General features: G+C 36.5%; 1 protein-coding gene across 1 annotated transcript in view; it reads left to right on the top strand.

The window, feature by feature from the left end:
• The window catches only part of TRPC6 (transient receptor potential cation channel subfamily C member 6), a 1,017,840-nt gene that overhangs the window by 323,067 nt on the left and 671,601 nt on the right, over positions 1-23,172 (top strand). Inside the window, exon 2 of the mRNA XM_044072711.1 lies at positions 7,836-8,610. Within this exon, the coding sequence (XP_043928646.1) occupies positions 7,836-8,610 (775 nt within the window). The remainder of the gene's footprint in view (positions 1-7,835; positions 8,611-23,172) is intronic.

The raw sequence follows: 23,172 nt of genomic DNA, 5'->3' as shown, positions 1-23,172 counted from the left end.
TGCCTTTGGTTTGCTGTTCTGTCCACTTTTCTCTATATTTCTGAGTTTTATTCTTCTAGGCCAGGCAAGAACTCAGGATTTGGTGGCCATCTTTGCTAGCTACTTCCAGGAATCCACTCTGGCAGAAACTTTTCTTTTTAAACCACACATGTACACTACTAATGTATAGTTCCCCAGGCTAAAGCCACATCTTTAAATCGTGCTCCTGTGATCACACTTTCCTCATATCTCTCTAAGGGAAGCTTCCTACAACAATAGAAAAGAAATACTATTGCAGGCTGTGTCTCTAGTCTGCCAGCAAAAAAACGAATCTGAACACTACTCACTACGCAGTTTGTTAGTCTCACCAACACTATTTCTCTTAACTTGTGCAAATCACTAGGTGCATTATTGCCTGAGTAAACTACCCCACAGCCTGCACCATCACTTACTGGTATACCTAGTTCAGCAAAGACATTAACCAATCATTCCTTGTAGCAGAAATATTGCACAATCACTAACAACACTCCAGGCAAATAGCCAACAATGTAATATTCATCAATTAGCTCTTTAATTTTATGCTCTACCTTGCCATATCCTTTCATTTTAACCCCACACTTCTGAAACTTAATTATTTTCAAACATGGAGTATCTGCAGACATAAATCATCACAGCTCTTGTACACACCACTGTATAACTCATATATTCCCAATCCTTCTTCTACTTTACTCTCCACGTAGCTCTTTATTTACACTCCGGTAGACTCATTCAGATTGGAAATCCTGCATATAAAGATGCACCTCTACAAAATTATCCTTACCACTCTATCCCTCCTTCTCTTTACTGACAGACTCAATCCTACCACACAGCAACAATAGATCTGCACATGGTTTAAGTCACACCATCCAAGTTTGAGATTTCCCATCTTACTTTTTTACCCAGCTCTCCAGCACCCTAACTAACATTAAGAGTAATGTGTAACACATATCTTTCTCCTTCAGAACTATTTCACTCCACATCACATAATACAAAGAGCAGTCTCTAAACATGTCTTCCTTCATTTTATATTGCTGTATGCTGGTGATATACTACTAACCAAGGTCCAATTCTCAAATTCGCAAGTTCACCAGCTCTTCCCATTCAGGTTAACCCATCTCAACAAAATCTTCATTGTAACACTACCAATCCCATAAACAATTTAAAATAAAAATCATTAAAACTAGCCTGCCTCAATATTGGTGGCACAAATAACAATTAGTATGGATTAGAGCTTTGGCTCAGTACAGAACAACCCCACATAATAGGATTAACAGAAATCTGGCTGAAGGACAAATACTGCTCCTGCCAATGCATTACTTTTCACAGTACCATGTGTACTTCAACAACAGCTCAGGAGGAAGGCAAGGCTGTGACATAATTACTGCTCAGCAAAAACGTGTAAGTTACTACTGTACATTTGACTCAAGCTTACTGTAACAATGCCAAAAAACAAACAAACCAAAAAAAGAAAAAAAATGAGTCGTAATGTGCCTTGCATTAGCAGAATATACTTACTTGTAGTAGGCACAGAGTATATACCTCTCCCTTCCTCAGTATCTGTACTCCAACAACTACTCTGATGCATATTTTCTACAGGTATATGAATTGTCTAGTGACAATTCTATTGTCTAGTTTGTTAGTCTCATCAACACTATTTCTCTTAACTTGTGCAAATCACTAGGTGCATTATTGCCTGAGTAAACTACCCCACAGCCTGCACCATCACTTACTGGTATACCTAGTTCAGCAAAGACATTAAACAATCATTCCTTGTAGCAGAAATATCGCACAATCACTAACAACACTCCAGGCAAATACCCAACAATGTAATATTCATCAATTAGCTCTTTAATTTTATGCTCTACCTTGCCATATCCTTTCATTTTAACCCCACACTTCTGAAACTTAATTATTTTCAGACATGGAGTATCTGCAGACATAAATCATCACAGCTCTTGTACACACCACTGTATAACTCATATATTCCCAATCCTTCTTCTACTTTACTCTCCACGTAGCTCTTTATTTACACTCCGGTAGACCCATTCAGATTGGAAATCCTGCATATAAAGATGCACCTCTACAAAATTATCCTTACCACTCTATCCCTCCTTCTCTTTACTGACAGACTCAATCCTACCACACAGCAACAATAGATCTGCACATGGTTTAAGTCACACCATCCAAGTTTGAGATTTCCCATCTTACTTTTTTACCCAGCTCTCCAGCACCCTAACTAACATTAAGAGTAATGTGTAACACATATCTTTCTCCTTCAGAACTATTTCACTCCACATCACATAATACAAAGAGCAGTCTCTAAACATGTCTTCCTTCATTTTATATTGCTTATGCTGGTGATATACTACTAACCAAGGTCCAATTCTCAAATTCGCAAGTTCACCAGCTCTTCCCATTCAGGTTAACCCATCTCAACAAAATCTTCATTGTAACACTACCAATCCCATAAACAATTTAAAATAAAAATCATTAAAACTAGCCTGCCTCAATATTGGTGGCACAAATAACAATTAGTATGGATTAGAGCTTTGGCTCAGTACAGAACAACCCCACATAATAGGATTAACAGAAATCTGGCTGAAGGACAAATACTGCTCCTGCCAATGCATTACTTTTCACAGTACCATGTGTACTTCAACAACAGCTCAGGAGGAAGGCAAGGCTGTGACATAGCATTACTGCTCAGCAAAAACGTGTAAGTTACTACTGTACATTTGACTCAAGCTTACTGTAACAATGCCAAAAAACAAACAAACCAAAAAAAGAAAAAAAAAATGAGTCGTAATGTGCCTTGCATTAGCAGAATATACTTACTTGTAGTAGGCACAGAGTATATACCTCTCCCTTCCTCAGTATCTGTACTCCAACAACTACTCTGATGCATATTTTCTACAGGTGTATGAATTGTCTAGTGAGACATCAGCATCTGCACAAGTACCTCACCTTCCCAACCACTCGACAAGGTGCTTCTTCACCATAACTTGAAACAGTTGATCAGTGAACTAACTTGATACAATCCTATTACATGGAGCAACACTACAGTCCAAAGATACAAAAAATAAGTATCTGCCCTGATAATCTGAATGATAGTTGTCCCATTCTCTCAACTTGGTCCTTCAAAACTGACAAAAAACACCATGCACTATTATCTATAGGCCTATCACAGAAGCAAAACAACAACTACTAAACACTCATCTGAATAGCATAGCTGGCCACCCACTTACAGTCATTCATACTATAACTTAGTCCTAGTCATGGTTTTGGATAGACTGAGTTGAATATAAAGTACTTTCGTTATGCTGAAAAAAAGGATAATGGGCAAAAAGGCCCTTGGCTATTTTGTAAACTAAAACAAGTACTTAAAGCCAGGGAAAATCCCCAAACAAGTAACTTTACACAAGTTATAATGAACAGAAGAAAGGCAAGAACTTCTACTAAAACAGCAAAATCCACGTTCCTGAGATGTAGTCAGACACTGCTATTTCACAGGGTTAAACCCTTTTGGAAAAGAACTAAAACTCCTGACTGGAAACATTACTGAATCTAGGAAGTCTGCTTATCCATCCAGGGACTGCAAATAACAATAGGCATTTTTGGTGAAAACCCCTCTGGAATTAATCGAGAAATTCTGTAATATGCAATTACCCTCGCCAGTTATGAATACAACTGAAGAGTCCCACACTCCATCATCCCAATTATATACACTAGCAGGTTGTAGTCCATCCTTCTGTTTCAGATAACATTCACAGAAAACGTAAATAAGGCTCTTCTTAACTTAAATGATAAAGCCACTAGTGTAAACTTTCAAAACTCTACCGGTGCATCCTTCCTTCCTCAAAATGTCAACATCCTTTTAAGCTAAGCCAAGAATACATACAATGTCTCCCATATCTTCAGTATTTCCCATTGTCTTGGAACATGCATAAATCATCCCAAAAAACAATGCCAAACAAAGCAAAGACTATAGACCAATAGCAAACATACTTCCCATAGCAAAAATCTTTATAGATAATTACAAAGTGTTTAGAGCACATGTATAAATACAGTCACATCTCTTTGATATCTATCATGGCTTCAGAAATTCTTTTAAAACCATGACTGCTTTATATTCTTCAAACAATGACATTTTCAACAACATGGATGATTTCAAATTAGCTGGTGGAATTTTTATTTTTATATTCATAACACCAGCCTTTAAAATGGTAAATCACAAACAGCTCTTGGACAAACTCAGCAAAGAAGATACTTCCTTCTCGTCTCTCTCCCTTCTCTTGCACTCCATTCATATACTATGCAAGCATGAGGATGTATATCAGAAGGTGGGAAAGCACTATAGTACTATTGCACAAAGAAATTATGCAAATAATGTTTGTTGAGCGTTTTTTTTTTTTTTAATCATTGAAAACTTATTTCTATCCTTGCTTTGGAGCTTTTCTACCAGGGCTTTTCTGAAAATGTGACAGAAGCAAACAAAAGCAAATAAATAAATATATATTTAAGAATGGTAAGTAATTTCTTCCTGCAATAATGTCATCATGTAATAACAATAATCAATGATTGGGTGTGTGCATCACAGGACTTACCCATGGTTGCCTCAGTTTCATTATGTAGACAGTCTTGGATTACTGCTAAATCGTTATTTCTATGTACCTACCCCCACAGCCATCTATAAAACTACAATAAGGATAAGGTGAGAAAAGTTTCAATTGCACTCTAAAAATGTCTTCATGCTCGTAAAATAAAAATGGCATTGGGCAGTAGTATTTCTACATGGAGTGCAACTGAGCGAGCATATATACTGCACATCTCTTTCAAAAATATTTAAAAAGTCTGCCATGTGTTATCATTTATATTAATACTATCGAAGTGCACTGTGATATATAATGCATGTCTACTACTAGTGCTTGCATGCTAATACCTTACAACTCATTTGTTCACTGTCACTTGCTCAAAAAGGTAAGTGCGCTAACTCCCAGTAGTCTGATCATACTTATTTGTTCAGCCATCCCAACATGGTACCCTACCCTATTAAACGATATAACCCTTCCATAGCCCTAGATCTTACCCTAAAAATCCCATACAGTTCCTAACCAAAGTCCTTACTCCCTAAAACTCTACTTCCTCTCCCTAAACTTAAAATCCCCAAAAGCTTCCTAAACCTAAAACTTCAGTCCCTTTCCCTAATCCAAAAAATCCCCTCTCAAACCCTAAATCTAAACGTCCAATCCCCCCATTCTAATTCCCTGATCACTTCCTAAACCTAAAACTCTAGTCTCCCTCTCTAAACCTAAATCTCCTTCCGGCTCCTTAAGCATAAAATGTAGCCTGCCACTCATTAAGCTTTAAACTCCTCTCCCACTTCCTAAATTTGAATCCGTTTCCCAATCAGTACCTGAAAACCTAATCTATACTACAGCTACACCTACCTTGTTCAAACTCAAATAACATAGTCAGGTATGGTGCAATCACTCCATTCTCTCTACAAAGCTACTGTGCCTTGCCCTAACTTACATTCAAGTCTGAGCATGAGTGGCAGCCCATGCAAGCTGCATGGAACTTGACTGCCTGGCTTCGAGACAGTGGTTTTCAGGTACCTGGGACTCATGCTTGCAGTAGACCTATACAATTTAGCATCTTAGACTTTGATGTGTGCTGCTGCTATGTCTGTTGTTTAGCACATTAATCTGTTAAAAGCACAGTGAGGAAAAAGGAACAGTGATTATAGACAGTTGCAGTTAGTGAGTGGGATGTTCTGATAGCTGGAATGAGATCAATACAGCATACATGACTACATTTTTGTCCTTGCTAAATGTCTGAAAAAAAAAAACAGAATACTGTTACACAGGAGAAAAAGTATCTTAGTATACGTGTTATTTGTGTATGAGATGGGGTGGTGAGTGTTTAGCTTTAAGGAAACATTTGTTATCCAGTCTGGTATGACTTGCAAAACTGTAATACAGTCACAAAGTACAGAAGGAGGGAGTTAATGGGAATTTCTATGGAATGTTGGGTACATGATTTAAAAAGGAAAAGGAAAGTAGAAACAGCTGTGACCTTACAAAACCGTGCAGCCAAACTTAAAAGTTATGTGTAACATTAAGGATTTATGGATGGGATACAGTGTGAGGAACTGGCATACTTTCATAACTTTCAGAGGTTCTACAGCAGACAACAGCTAGTGTTTCATACGAAACCCTTAACAACACAGTCAATCAAATATATAAGTGTGACGTTTTGCTAAATCACCCATTCATGCATTGAAAAAATAAAGAATGGTTATGCTGTTTTGTTTTAGGTCTTTTAGTTTAATGCAATGACAGATGACATAGAATATGACAGATATTTATTAGTCAGCTTTTGACAACAGATGCTTGCTACAAAATCATTGAATTTTTTTACTGTAATAAACTACTAATGATAAATACTACAAATTATAAACAGGTCCTTATATATGCTGTCACTGTTCCCTTCATCCTTCTTTCCTGCTTGGTCTTCATAAGTTACCTTCTTTGAATGCTGGTATCTTTCTTTTGTTTTTCTCTTTTCTCGTTCTCCTTGACTATGGAATTAGCTTACATGGTTCCTCCCTTTCTCTCGCTTCCTCTCTGTTAACAGAGCAGGAGTTTCCATCTAACATAGTTTAACATAAATGGGCATGCTATTGTAAATTAGGCACTGTTCCCTGAAGTATGCATCTTTATTATCTATGTTATTATAGCTTTATATATTAATTATTATTGTGGACGTTAATCTGGATAATCTATTTCTCCTTCACATTACTCTCATTGATATGTGTATACCTGTTAATTTATTAATGGTTTTGTCATTATTACTTTTATGTTAGTAACACTATAACAACTTACATTTGAATCTGTGAGTCACTGATTTATAAAGTGTTATTTTTTGTTATACCACTAGTTACTTTGTAACTCTGCCTGTTTTATGAAACTTTATTAGTTAGCTATTTACTGGGCTTGCAGTCCGGGGGACCACTGAATAGTCTAGCCCAAATTACCAGAAGCCTTCAACAACTTTCTGGTTAAGTGACTTGCTCTAGGTCACACAGTAGGCAAATGAGGGCTGAGAGAATCAAATTCTGTACCACAGGACCTGTAGCTCGTTGCTTTAACCTTCCACAGCAACTTTCAGACATGTTTGAAAGGAGTAAAATGAATAAATAAATAAAAGTAAATAAATAAATTACAATGCTCAGTTTTAAAACATAAAACAAAGAGATGCAATTAAAATGAGACTGCACTCTTTTCCGTGGGTTTTAGAAGACTGAGTAAGAAACAACAATGAAAAAGAAGGCCTGCAATGGAGCTAATCTAGCTTAATCAAGAGTGCTAAAAATAAAACAAAATACCTGTGGTCTAAGAGGTGTAAAGAGAAAGGATGCTGATATGATCGGGGAAAAAGAAAAGGATTGATCTTATTCTAAAAGTTCTTCTTGTGAAATATTTTTTTCCTTCATTTCTGTTTATATGTTAAAAAATAGTTAATCTTCTGCTGTTTTTTTTTTCTTTGAACCTCTTCAAACAAAGCAGCAGTATAATGCCTTATTACAACCGTTTTTTTTGTTTGTTATTATTTTTCTCTTACTGTACCAATGCAAAATTGCTATTGCAATTTTTGTTCCAGGAGCTTTTCTCCTCAGGCTGAAAATGGGACTGTAAGTCCAGGTAAATAAATGACAATAAATAAATAAATAAAATAAATTGTTACTTTGTTTAAAACTTTATAACAACATTTTGTATAGAAACTTCAATAACTGTTGTCATGTTTCATTTGAACAGGTGTGGCAGTGATGACAGACTTGCAATTCGGAGACAGACAATATTTCGAGATAAAGGGAGGAGACAAGCAATCCGTGGGCCAGCATACATGTTTAACGACCGGACTGCAAGTCTTTCTATTGAGGAAGAACAGTTTTTGGAAGCAGCAGAATATGGTAATGTCCCTATGGTGAGAAAAATGTTGGAGGAATGCCCTTCTCTTAATGTTAACTGTGTGGATTACATAGGTCAAAATGCATTGCAATTATCTGTAGCCAATGAACATCTAGAAATCACAGAACTTTTGCTTAAAAGAGAGAATCTGGCAAGAGTTGGAGATGCCCTGCTTCTGGCAATCAGTAAAGGCTATGTCCGAATAGTAGAAGCCATCCTTAACCATCCAGCATTTGCTGAGGACAAAAGACTTATAGCAAGCCCTATTCAATCAGAGTTGGAACATGATGACTTCTATGCATATGATGAAGATGGAACAAGGTTTTCCCATGATGTAACCCCAATCATATTGTCAGCTCACTGTCACGAGTATGAAATTGTTCACATTTTACTTAGAAAAGGGGCTCGCATTGAAAGACCACATGACTACTTCTGTAAATGCAGCGAGTGCAGTGATAAACAGAAACAAGACTCATTTAGTCATTCCAGATCCAGAATTAATGCTTACAGGGGACTAGCTAGCCCTGCATATCTATCCCTATCAAGTGAAGACCCTGTACTTACTGCTTTAGAACTTAGCAATGAGCTTGCTGTGCTGGCTAATATTGAAAAGGAATTTAAGGTTTGTATACAAAGCAATACTGTGGAATATTTATAACACCAGAGTAATAACCTTTAAAGAATTAATTTCTTTGTGTATGAAGAATTTATATTGAAAAGTGATGCATTCTTTGTTCAAGACATATGAATCATACTTCACATATCTCATCTGAAGTAGATCTACCTCTCTAGAGTGCCTGATCTCCTTTGATTGTAAAATATACAAAATATTAGCTGGTTTTCAACTATGAATCTGCCTCTTATAATGGGTTAAAATTGTAAAAAATTTAAATTGTTTGATGTAGTATGCTAAATTGCATAAACCTATTTTAAATTACTTCATTGCTTATGTAGAGTAAACAAGGGAAAGCTGCTGGTGAAAAGAGAAGTATTTTTGACTGAATGTAATGCTTCTGTTACTTTTAGCCTTTGTTGAATTTCAGTACTGATTGGATTTTTTTTTCCTGGAATTACTAGGTTTAATTACCAGACACAGAATACTTTACTTTCTAAATATACTTAGCTCCATAGAATTAATTCCAGTTATATTCATAGGTGTATACTAAGCTAATGACCACTGAAGCCTTTATAATCCTAGCCATGCATCCCAAATGTATTCTGCAAAGTTTTTATGCCTTAGAGATTAATTTAAAGAGTATATGTAAGCTGGGGTATGATTTATAGGTTCATAAGAGTATACTAGGCTAACAACCAATGGGCCATTGCCATTAGAACTGATGTAATGCCAGAGATATAGACCGAAGGCTTGATGATCAGTTTTATTCTTTCTAAGTTTTTTGACCTTTCATAGAAGTGATTCTAACAGAAACAAAGACCTAGAGAAAGACTAAGGCACTGACATTTATGCTATGCATTATTTAACATATGGACTTGTTTGCAATCAGTCAGTCAGCCGTAATTGTTTGATAAACAGAAAGGGTCTCTAAACTTAGATAAATGGACTTTTTGTTTGTTAGGAAATCTTGCTGATTCTGACTGCCTACACTGAGTTTCTCCACACATTTCCTAATTTTACTTAAGGCAATGGAATTTGCTTCAATTTAGAATGGAAATTATTTGCATCAGATAATCTTATGTCATTATTTACCACTTCTCTGCCATTTTTGAGCTCAAAGATAGTCTATATACAAACTGTACATTCTTCTTTTTTGACTCATATTGTTTTTTTATTTTCAAATAATAATATAAAAACGTTCCTAATATTTTTGTATAACATTGTAAATAACGATATGCAGTATTTACAGTCATAGTAATAACTAATATTTTCAATTACTGTACAGATGTAACTATATAAAGTTATCACAGAGAGTCTGTTGTTATTTATAAAGTGTCCATTAAGGATAACACTTTTTTCCATGGAGAGTTTACCAATGGCCTAGGATAAATTATTAGTTCTTTGATTTTGATTTCCATCAAAATTGTACTCTTCAGCAGGTCTAAAAAAGTCTTCCATAGTTGGCGATGTGTTTGATTTCCATCTTCTAGTTATGCATTTCCTGCAAATTGCAAGTATTGTCCATAATAAATACATATCTGTTTTATTCAAATGAGGACCTTCATTAACATTCAACAATATCAAGGCTTTAGATAAACTAAAGGATTCACTGAATAAGGCCTGTAAAGATATTCTTAATTCCATTCCAATACGATTTCATTTTAATACAATCATAAAACATATGATTCCAGTCAGCACTACATTCCTGTTCACATCTCTAACAGATTCCTTTCCTAGAAGGACTGATTTTAATAATTTTATCTGGGGTTAGAAATGCTCAATGTAAACATTTCCAATTAAAGATTTTTCCAGTAATGTGAACTAGATGTAAATTTCACTGTTAGTAAAATATTTGATTTGATTTCTTCAGTTAATTGTAATGAATGTCCTTTAGATATGTACTGCCAGTAGGATGTTTTAGGTATTGTTTTGTAAGTTATTAATTCCTTATATAGATTTGAAATACTATTTCTCATATTATGATCTTTGTATATAGTATCATATAATCAATTTATAAATTTTGGTATATTATTAAAGAAAGAATTATTAATTATTCTACATAAATCTTGGGAATAAATTAATATTGCTTGTCTAGAACTTTAAGTTCTCTAATGCATTGCTGCCAACAAAAAATTTCTTCTGTTCCCACAAAGTAATAATTTCTCTGTATATTTTGTGAGGGATAATTTTTTGTTATGGTAAATGGAATTAAAAGATCAAACCAAAGTTTTAAATCCATATTACAGTTAACAAATTTTCTGAATGATTGAAAGTAGTGATTAATCAAGTATGATTTGTTTGGTTTTATTATATTGTATTGCATATTGATGTTTAGTAGATACCAGGGTATGTTGACCTTTATTCACTGTTGAAAAACTTTATATTAAAATATAACTGTGTGCAAATCTTTCCACTTGAGAAAATAGTTAGGATTTATCCATTCCATAACAGTTTTGAGTATTGATGCCTTTATATATGATTTGATATCCAGAAAATTTAGTCCTCCTTTTTCCCATGGTCTAAAATGATGTACTAATGCTACTGTATTTCTTTTAGGAAACCAGAGAAACGTAAAGAAAAAAAATAAGTGTTTATCTCTTTAAGTGTATGCCTCTCAGGGAATAACTGAATTGCTAATGCTAGATGCAAAATTTTGGGCAGTAATACCATTTTTATTAACTGTAGTCTATCTTCAAAAGTTAATAATAATATATTTCATTTTTTTATTGTAGTTTTGATTATATTAATGATGTTATTATAATTTGTTAATATTAACCCATTTAGATTTTTACATAAGACAATTCCTAAATAATTTAAAGTAGATAGCTGTTTCCCTATTATATGGTTCTCTTTAAGTTGTATTTTATTCATCTTGTTTAAGAAAAAAATAGATTTGGATGTACTGAAGTGAAGATCTGAAGTCATATAATATTTTGCGGTTAGTATATCTAGTTCCTGTAAAGTTTCTTTGGAATTAGGTAATGTTAATAGTATATCATCTGCAAATAGCATTATATTGGAGTTATACTGGTTATATACATCTACGTCTCTTATTTTTTCATAATTACAGACTGAGATTGAAAGAATTTAAAGAGCTAAAGCAAATAGAATAGGTGACAGAGGACATCTTTGTTTAGTATCTTTTGTTATAGAAATTGATTCTGGGGTGAAAGGTTCTAATTGGATATAAGCTAAGTTATTTTTATATATATTCATTAACAGATGAACAAATAAGGGGGGAAATTCAAATATTAATAACATTTTAAATAAATATTCTCAATTTAAGGAATCAAAGGCTTTCTCAATGTCTAATCTTATTATTAGTGCTTCTTGATTTTCCCTATTTAAAGAATCAATGAGAGTGAGTATTGTTTTGATATTGTCATGGGTATGTCTATTGTGAATAAACCCAGTTTGATCTTTCTCTTTTAGATAATGGTATTTTCATTCAATTTGCTAAAATTGGCATGGATATCTTATAATCATTATTTAATAATAATAATATAGGTCTATACGAAGCACAAAGATATGAGGATTTATTTTCTTTTAGAATTGGGGTAATTAATGAATACATCCAGGATGGGGTATTATTGCTTATGCTTGAATTTCTAATAATGTTTTTTGAAAGAGGGAAATTATATTTGACAGAAAGAGCTTATATATCTCTGTGATTATGCCGTCTATTCCTGGAGCTTTGTTGTTTTTATTTTCCTTTATCCTATCAGTAATTTCTTTATAAGAAATGGGTCTTTGTGTAAGCCCACTTTTAGTTCTTCAGGGATTTTTTTATGTATGAAGAAATTGTTTTTTTAATTTAATTGATTATTATGTATTACTTCATTTTAAAATGTTCCATATAATAATGTCTGAATGCATAAAGAAAATCTCCTGTATCTGAAACTTTTTTCCTCATCTTTTCATGACAAATTTTGCTAATATTACTAGCTTTGAAATGTTCTTTAACTCTTGTAGATAAATTATGCAAATGTCTAGGGGAGGTAGCTAAATAGTTTATTTTTAGTTTTTCTAGGGCTAAATTTGTTTTGTGTATTAAAATTTCATTATATTTCTTATTTAATTCCTCTACCTTTCTTTTAATTTCTGGAGAATTTAGATTTTTTTCCAGATTTTGTTGTTAAAAGTTTAGATTGTAAGTCAAGTCAGTCAGAATCCCATTCTCTAGCTTTGTTTTATACAAGCTAATGGATTTTCCAAATATTGAGGCTTTTAATGAATCCCATACCAATACTATGTTGACTTCTTTTGTGTAATTAATGTCTAAGAAAAACTTAAGTTCTGATAATAAACAAGGTTTAAATTCTTTGATTTTTGTTATATATGATGGAATTCTAGAAGAAAATGTTAATGGTTTAAATTTACTTTGGAAATTCAAAATTAGGGAGATATGGTCTGAAAAGAGACATGGAATTATTGAAAAATTAGTGATTTTTGTAGTTAGTTCCTGACCAACAAGTATTTTTTTCAACTCTAGTTTGTGTGCAATATCTATAATCTTGATGTGAGAATAGTAAAGATTGATCTTCTTTCAATTTAAATGTGTCTATTAAATGAAAAGATTCAGTCCATTTTTTTTAAGATTTTGCTATAACAGATGTGCATAAAGGTCTCTTATTAGTAGTTTCAGAGGTGTCTAGAATGCAGCTTAAATCCCCCCTATTATTAAGTTTCCCTTATAGTTATTATTTATAGGTTCATAGGTTCATAGGTAGGTACTAGGCTTTTGGCCCTAGGGCCTATATAAGCCTAGCCAAAGGTACCCTGGCTTTTGCCACCCAAGAAAATTATCTTCCTGTGCCACTGTCGTGCAGAGCCACAGAAATGATCCCCGGGGTGAATTTCCTATCTCCCATCCAATCATCAAGATTTTTCTTGAACAGTGCTAATGAGGAGCTTTGTTTGCTATAGATAGGTAGTTTGTTCCAGAGTATGGGAAGTCTCTGGGACAGGAATCTATCCCTCCAGCATGTTCTGTTTATTGTGGTGATGAAGTTTAGGTCCATAGAGCGTGTAGCTCATAGGGATTGGGATTTCTTTAAGTGGAGCATGTCTAAAAGCTCTGGGTTTGACATAACTTTGTGTGTTAGGCACAGATCGCTTCTGAGTAGGCAATATGCAACAGAGAAAAGCTGCAGTTTTTTTGAGATGGTCTGCATAGGGCATCTCTTTGAGGTCGGTAATCCTCTTTGTGAAGTATTTCTGTGGCCTTTCCAGTTGTTGTAGATGTCTTGTGAGGTACATACCAAAAGGGGCATTGTACTCTATAATGGGTCTAATGAGTGACGAGTAGAGGGGAACAATGACCTCCTTTTTCCTGGATGAGAAACCTTTTGTGATGAGGTGTGCCACATAGAAGGATTTCCTGACTACTGTGGTGATGTGATTATCAAAGGAGAGAGTACTGTCCACCTGTGTCCCAAGGTCTCTTATCATACTTTCGGTGTTAAGTAGACTACCACCTATGTGGTAGTTTATGGGTACTGAGTTTTTACCAAAAGAAATGACAATGCACTTTTTGGCATTGAGCTTGAGGCCATGGCTTTAACACCAGGCATCTGTCTCAGCAAGGCTCTATTGTAGGATGTCCACATCTTTTGGAGTTTTGATTATGGCTCCTAGTTTGCAGTCATCTGCGAACTTCATTAGCCAAAGACCTTCTGTGTTGGCCTGTACTTCAGAGAAGTAGATACCAAACAGGAGAGGACCCAGGACTGAACCCTGTGGTACTCCACTTGTCACTGGTCTGAAGCTGGATTTGGAGTCTGCTACTTTCACAGTGTGGGTTCTGTCAGTGAGCCAGTTGGCAACCCATCTTGTGACATAGGGATTTATACCTAGTTTAGTGAGTTTATCTATAATTCCAGAGTGGGGGATGGTGTCAAAATCCTTGGCAAGATCTAGATAGGCTGTGTGAACCACCTTACCCTCATCTATGGCTTTGGTGACTGCTTCAAAGAAGTCTATCAGGTTTGGGAGACATGATCTGCCTTTTACAAACCCGAACTGGGCGGGGTCCTGAGTTTGGAGATTACCAATGTCATTGTTTATATGTTCCATTATGATACGCTCCATAGCCTTGCAGACCAGGCTCGTTAGGCTAATTGGATGGTAGTTTCCGGGGTCTGTGGTGGCTCCCCCTTTGTGGAGTGGGATAACTGTCGCTGTGCGACATTCAGTGGGCACATAGCCTGAAGTGAGGCTATGACTGAACATGGTACTTAGGTGGGGTGCCAGTTCGTCCTGTAGTTCATGTAGAACACAGCCTGGGATGTCGTCAGGTCCCATGGATGCTGTGTTCTTGGCTTTGGATAGTGTGTTTTTTACCTGTGCAGCCATGATTGCAGGAACTTTGCATTCTTCTGGTATAGAGATGGGCCCTTTAGGGGATGACAGAGGGGTAAAGTTAGCACTGAACCTATCTGCCAGGATGTTGGCAATATCCGTTGGTTCTGTATATTTAGTGTCATTGTGCTGTAACTCAGAGCAGATCTGAGTGTTGCCATTGAGATTCTTGACATAGCTATAGAATGCTTTGTGGTTGTCTTTAGAGTCAGTGGTGATTTTGTTTTAATAACTAGCTTTGGAGGATTTTATGAGGGATCTCAGCTTCTTACTGAAGCTGACCAGGGAGTTTCTCCAATCATGGGATTTTACTCTTTTTTTGCAAAAGTTTCTTTCTTCTGTGGTAGAGTTTGTTTATGGCAGGGGACTACCAGATTGGCTTCCTTTTTTTGGAGGATAGCATCTTGGTTCTGTTAGGGATTGCACGATCCATGCACCCATGTAAGTGCTTATAAAGTGCATTTGTGTAGGATTCAGCAGTCATACCTCTATTGTCCATCAGCATGGGTGTCATGAAGTTTGCCACTTCTGTCTTAAGAAGCGTGAAGTTGGCTTTGGAGAATTTTTTTACTGTGGTTTCCCTAATGGGGGGTAGGGGAGGGATGTGGATGTCTAGTGTGATTAGCTTATGGTCGGATCTGACCAACGAGGAACTGACCTCTTGTATGGAGCACCAGTTGCCCATGTTGGTAATAACCAGGTCTAGGATATTGCTGCCCCTGGTGAGGGTGTGGATAAGTTGATCCATGGCATTGGAATTTATGAATTCCAGAAATCGTTGAGCACAAGAGTTGGTACATGAGTAATTTTCCCAGTTAATGGTAGGGTAGTTGAAATCGCCCATTATTAGGGTGTTAGGTTGTACCCTAATATTTTCCAGTGTATTAAGAAATGAGGAGTGGGAATTTTGGGGCATGGTGGGGGATCTGTAGCAAGCTACAATTTGGATTGCGGTCTTGCCCAGAGTTAGTTGCACTTGGATAATCTCGGATGCATTATGCTGAGCAACTAGCCTGGAGGTGTGGATATCCATAATGAATATGGACACGCCTCCGCCTTTAGTGTTTCGGTCCAGGTTAGGTGGCCGGAAGGTGTGGTATGAATTATAGCCTGGTAATGCAGGGGTACTCTCTGGAGCCTTGAACCAGGTCTCTGTCACTGCACAGATGTCGATGTTCTCCATTTTAAGGAGTGCCTCGAGAGAGTGCATTTTGAGGTTTAGACTTCTAGCATTGAGTAGCAATACCCTCAGATTCTTCTTGCCTGTACCTGTTAGGGTGGCGAATTTGTCATTTGAACCTTGCCTAAAAAAGGCACTATAGGGGTGGCTAGAGCCTTAGTCAGTATCCGGAATCCCAGGGGCGACAGGTGCAGGCCATCTCTGGCAAAGCATCGTGGCTTGTCGATCATGTCATCCCATGCAGACAGATACTGGATCCCCTTAGAATTACACCAGAAGCTTAGCCAATTGTTGAAGTAAATCATTTTGTCCTTGTATTGTGGTATCATTCTGGGTGATGGCAGGATGCTACTCAGGGCTAGGGCCACACCTGCCTGGGCTACAAGATCGGACAGCTCCTCCATGTCCCTTTTCATGTAGTCCAAGGAGGTACGTCTCAGGTCATTCACACCAACATGGACAATGAAAGAGTCATATTTATACTTATTGTGGAGTGACCTGAGTGCATGTGTTATGTGGCGGATCCTGGCACCCGACAGGCAGCTGACAGTAACTTTCTCCTTGTTTAGCCTGGTGAGTGGATCATCAGTGTGCCTGACTATAGAGCACCTACGACTAGAGTGTTGGGTACGTTGTTATGCCTTATGGGCTGTGGTTGAGTGGCACACTGAGTTTGTGGGCTATGTGTCATTTCAGTTGTGTTGGGGGGTGGAGGTTGCTTGTGTTTCTGCTTTGGAGGTCCCTGTTGCTTGGGCAGGTTTTTACTGACAGCCTCCGCAAATGTAGGTGTGTGTTTTGTGTTTCTATGTGTGTGTTTTGGTGGTGTAGGTTTTGACGGACTATGTGCTGAGTGTGGTGTGGTGCAAGTGTTTACCTTCTCCTCTTGACTGTCTAGTCCAGTCTTGGGTGAAGAGAGCTTTACTTCCAGTTTGGCTATATAGGTGCATCTCTCACAGGTTGTAGTGTTGGGTGGTAGGAGGAGAGGGTTGTCTGTGTACATGAGGCGATTACTGCATTGCCACAAGATGCCCAGATTCATCAGGTAGACAGCAGAAAACAAAGGGGGCTGACCCTTAGACATGCCTGGATAGGTGCTTATTTGTTAAGTACTAGAAACTGTTTTCCTCTAGACAGTGAGGAAAGTTGAGTGCTGTAGTAATTTGTAGCTTATTTAGTGCTTACAATAAGTTCTGAACAAGTGCTGAAACAAAAAACTGTCTAGTTCTAAGAAACAAAATTAAGCTAGAAGGCTTCCTTTCAACACAGAAAGGCTTGGGCCCTAGAAGCCTACAAATAGTTCTGGACACATCAAATCTATATCCAGGCTAGACTACCCACAGGAAAGGCAGGAAACAAGCTTAGAAAAGTTTTTTTTTTTTTTTTTTTTTTTTTTTTTTTTTTTAGTGGAAAGAGAGAAAGGAGTAGCAGAAACTAAGCTGATTGGCCTTCTCAAATGTTCTCCCTGTACTGGGTAGAATGAGGTAATGACACTAGACTGGGAGGAGGGCCCAGATCAAATTTACACTAGGGGCGGGCAACTGCAAAGCCAACTATAAAAACACTATACCAACAGGGAGGGTGGGAAACAAACTGCAGAAATGTTTTTCATAGCTGAAAAGCAGCAGTGAGCTTTTAAATGAAAGTTTTAAAAAGCTAAAGGAGCCTCTAGAAAAAAGAGTTTAACTGCAACAAGTTATCAGAAACAAACAACCCAACAGATGCTTAATAAAAGTGGACGATTTCCAGTTAATACCTCACACACAGTGAAACTAGCTAGAAAAATACACAGTACACAAAGTGCTATAAATAACAAAGAAATAAAGAACAAAATAAACAAAAAACAGGATACTTAATGTTATATATTATAGCTCCGAGTTTGCTGAGTGTCTTTCCTTCAATTAGCTCAGTGTAAAATGGCAGAACACTCACAATTGAGCTTCTTAGGTAACAGAAAGTTGAAACCTGAGACAGCTTTTAAGAAAGAAATCTCAAAAGAACCAATGAGGTGCTTAGTCTAAGCTGTAGTCCAGGTGACCTCACTCAGCCAATGACCTCAAACAATTCTCTCTCACTGAAATGCCTGATGGCTTTGGCTAAACCAAGATGTCCCTGAATATGTGCTCAGACACACAGCCTCCACAAACACTAGGCCCAAATACAAGCCTGAATATGGAAATGCTACAAATATCCCCACTACTTAGAAACAAACTGCAGAAATGTTTCTCACAGCTGAAAAGCAGCAGTGAGCATTTAAATGAAAGTTTTAAACAGCTAAAGGAGCCTCTAGAAAAAAGAGTTTAACTGCAATAAGTTATCAGAAACAAACAACTCAACAGATGCTTAACAAACTGCAGAAATGTTTCTCACAGCTGAAAAGCAGCAGTGAACCTTTAAATGAAAGTTTTAAACAGCTAAAGGAGCCTCTAGAAAAAAGAATTTAACTGCAACAAGTTATCAGAAACAAACAACCCAACAGATGCTTAATAAAAGTGGACAATTTCCAGTTAATACCTCACACACGGTGCAACTAGCTAGAAAAATACACAGTACACAAAGTGCTATAAATAACAAAGAAATAAAGAACAAAATAAACAAAAAACAGGATACTTAATGTTATATATTATAGCTCCGAGTTTGCTGAGTGTCCTTCCTTCGATTAGCTCAGTGTAAAATGGCAGAACACTCACAACTGAGCTTTTAGGTAACAGAAAGTTGAAACCTGAGACAGCTTTTAAGAAAGACATCTCAAAAGAACCAATGAGGTGCTTAGTCTAAGCTGTAATCCAGGAGACCTCAGTCAGCCAATGACCTCAAACAATTCTCTCTCACTGAAATGCCCGATGGCTTTGGCTAAACCAAGATATCCCTGAATATGTGCTCAGACACACAGCCTCCACAAACACTAGGCCCAAATACAAGCCTGAATATGGAAATGCTACAAATATCCCCACTACTTAGAAACAAACTGCAGAAATGTTTCTCACAGCTGAAAAGCAGCAGTGAGCCTTTAAATGAAAGTTTTAAACAGCTAAAGGAGCCTCTAGAAAAAGAGTTTAACTGCAACAAGTTATCAGAAACAAATAACCCAACAGATGCTTAACAAACTGCAGAAATGTTTCTCACAGCTGAAAAGCAGCAGTGAGCCTTTAAATGAAAGTTTTAAACAGCTAAAGGAGCCTCTAGAAAAAAGAGTTTAACTGCAACAAGTTATCAGAAACAAACAACCCAACAGATGCTTTATAAAAGTGGACAATTTCCAGTTAATACCTCACACACAGTGAAACTAGCTAGAAAAATACACAGTACACAAAGTGCTATAAATAACAAAGAAATAAAGAACAAAATAAACAAAAAACAGGATACTTAATGTTATATATTATAGCTCCGAGTTTGCTGAGTGTCCTTCCTTCGATTAGCTCAGTGTAAAATGTATAAAGTACAAATGCTTTTTGAAAGTTCCTGTTCCAATACCAGGGAACCAATACAGATTAACTAGGGTCCATATTATATTGTTAAATTTAACTATGACAAAACTCATAAGACCCTCTTTATCTTGATATTTATGAATAACTTCAGGGTTAATGAGATTATTTTTTCATAGAATTGTTACTCCTCTTGTCTTTGACTTATATGAAGATTGTGCTAAAATCATATATTCATTAAGGTTCCATACATAACTATCCTTTATTTTGAAATGTGTTTCCTGCAGGAATACTACTTGTGCTTTGTTTGCTTTTAGATATTTCAGTAAATTACATATTTTCCTAGAATTATTTAGGCCATTTGTGTTTAAAGATATCAATGTTAAATCCATACCTCTCAACCTGGAAACATCAAAAATCTGGACAAGGACCATGAAAAATAGGTACAAATCTGTACGCTGATTAACATATAATTTGCATACATAATTATGTAACCCCACCCACTCCAATGGAATTGTGGGATAAACAAACGCAAACTGAACAGAACTAAAATATGGCATCAGAGCCCCCCTGCAGCCATTCCAATATCTGATTACCTGATTATTTTGCCCTATTTACCATAAACACTATAATGTGCATACTGCTTTACTTCTACAATGTTTATTTGGATTCATTTAAACATTTTATTTCATATTTTATAGCATAAACACGATTCGACCTCTGCTAAACAAAGCAATACAGTCTCACAATGAAAATAGACCTGGCATTAACTTCTCTGCCGAAACTCACATTCATTGAAACAGCATTGATACCCACATTCAAAGAAAATGCATCTGGCCAGTGGTGGATAAAGACTAGCTTTGGGGTGTTTTTAAATCATAGTCCCCCTTGCACACAAAACATACATGTGTTCTTGATGCACATTCCTGACAGTATTGAGTTATATTCCACGTATAATACAGCACACTTGTTACAGCATTTTAGAAGTAAAAATCACATAATTCCACATTAAGGAGATATATAACTAATGAAGAGGTTGCTGCAGCCTGCAAGCAAATAACTTAAGTCTTCATTGTTTCATCTACAAATAAAGTGCCTGTTGCCCTTGAGATATAAATTGCATATGTTGCATAAAAAAATGCTAAGCTAGTAATATTACAACAGAGAATGGATGGCAAACTGATAACAGGTTCATAATTACTAGGTATCTCCACCAAAGAGGACATTTTCAAGGCTGCAAAGTACAACAGAATACAGTGTCAGCAAGCTATCTACATGCTGTGGGACTAGAACCCACAGCCTTCTATATCAAAAACAAGTATTCTGTCTGTCATACTACAGACAACACAAACACACCATAAGCAGCATTATTACACATCTCTCCCCCTGAAGACCTATGCAGCATAAGAAATCTGTAAACAGCCAAAATTTATTGGGAAGGGGACAAAAGCCCAAAACCAGGGACACAAACATTGCTTATATGATCTTAGAAAAGTTGCTACTATAAAATGTTTTGTGTTACCAACCATGCATTTCCTGACAGACAGAAAGACAAACTTAAATGGCTATGATTAGTGAATTAAGTTCTCACTGGATTTGCCAGAAAATAATAATTTTAAGAGGAACAGACCAAAAGTACATATGAGCCAAACATTACAGAGAGAGAGAGAGGGAGACAGACAGACCATGAACGGCCCTTATAAAATGCAGATAACACAGCTTGAACAGACCTTGCAGACTGCTTAATTGCAATTGGCTAATGGCTTGAACAGAGAGGACCTTACAAAGAATTGGCTAATGGCTTGAACAGACTGACCTTGCTTAAAATGTAAGGTATAAAGTACACAACACTTTGGCCCAGCAGCACATAGTTCTTTCATACTTAAAAATAAATGCAGATAAAAATCGGGCATTAAACACAGCTCTTTCTTATGTAAGACAAATGGATACAATTGTCTAATTGCTTGAACCATTGAATGCACTTTCATAAACACAGTTCTTGGACTTGAATCACAGCAGATTAAAAAATACACTAATTGGCCCAGCCCCCAGAAGCTTGCTTAAATTGTAAATAAAATACACAGTTCTTTCGGCTCCGGTCTTAATTTCACAGCAAAAATATTCTTGGTCTAACAGCACAGCTGACTTGAACAGCAGCCAGCAGATAATATACACAGCTTAAATACATACATACACACACACACACACACACACACACACACATGTATCGCTCTCTCTCTGTATATATAAGTATTTATATGTATTATCTACACACATCTATATATATATACATATAAAAATCCAACAGCCAAAGACTAAAAATGTAACATCAAAACGTAGCTCCAAACACACCCAGACTGGTTTTACTAAAGCTTCCTTAGTGGGTAAAATGCTAATGCCACAAACAAGGAATATGTATAACTTCCCAATACTATCAACTGACACACAAAGACACCAGAAGAAAAAAATACTAAACATCACACGCACACACAGTAAAACTCTCTGAAATTTCTAAAGCATAAATATAATCACTAGCACATTAATATGCATGTGCCAGAAAAAGTAGACATGCAGCTGAAAATTATACATTAGTATACATTACAAACCAAAGCTTAAATGAGCATTAATAACAATTTACTGTCTAATGCTTTTCATGTTATATCCAGTAAATTGTACTTTCTTTAAGCAAAATGTAAACAATACTCTTGAAGACAAAAGAGGCATCTGAATGCACTTTACTGTGCTATGATAATATACAAGACAACACAGTCAACCTTCCTAGAACATTACCCCCCCACCAAGCAATGTTTTACAGCAGATAAAATAAAATCGGGCTTTCATACAAACAGTTCCCGCCCAGAACTGTGTGCATGAAAGTCCGATTTTATTTTATCTGCTGTAAGAAAAAGTTAAAACAGATTCTCTCCCAGACACACACACCTTACCTGTAAATAATTCCACTTAGCAATCTTGCTACAAACAGACTTGCATAGTGTGTTAGGCATTTATGAATCCCAGCCATAATGTTTCACAAGGAATAATTGAGCTGCTGTATTGGCATTCTCAGAATCTAGATTACACGTGCCAAAACTGGAGCCAGGCTATCATTTAAAGTTGTTGGTAATGGTCGACTGCAAAAAAAAGTATTAGGAACTGTTCCCCCATTTACTAGAAACAACAGCACAACAATCCCTTCCTAAAAAAGGACACAGTAGCAGGACCCAGACAAATACTTGCCCCTTTTAGTCAGGTCCAAAGTTTTCCAAGTGCTTGAGTAAAGTTTCTTCTCTGAGATTTTAGTGGTACAGAGCACTGAGCCATGAAACTGTTCTCCTTAAAGTATATGTTTCTAGGAGAATTGGACAGCTAATAGGTTACATGCTGCATCCCCATCCCAGCAAAGTCCCAAGCCAGCAGCGAAAACGGCAGGTCGGTCGGTAGCAGATTTAACCTCAAAGCCAGCATTCTTCTCTCGGCAGCAGTTTCAGTCCAAAACAGCATGAGCATTCGAATTTCTCTCAACAGCAGCAGTAACGTCTTTCTTAACTTGCTTTCAAATTCTTCGGCAGCAAAGCACTTCCCACCTGCTCACAGCCAGCCGGAAAT

Source organism: Protopterus annectens, chromosome 5.part0 (assembly GCF_019279795.1).
Source record: "Protopterus annectens isolate FY-2018-M chromosome 5.part0, PAN1.0, whole genome shotgun sequence".
NCBI lineage: Eukaryota > Metazoa > Chordata > Ceratodontiformes > Protopteridae > Protopterus > Protopterus annectens.
Note: the sequence above shows the minus strand (reverse complement) of the source record. Positions and strands in the feature narration are given on the sequence as shown.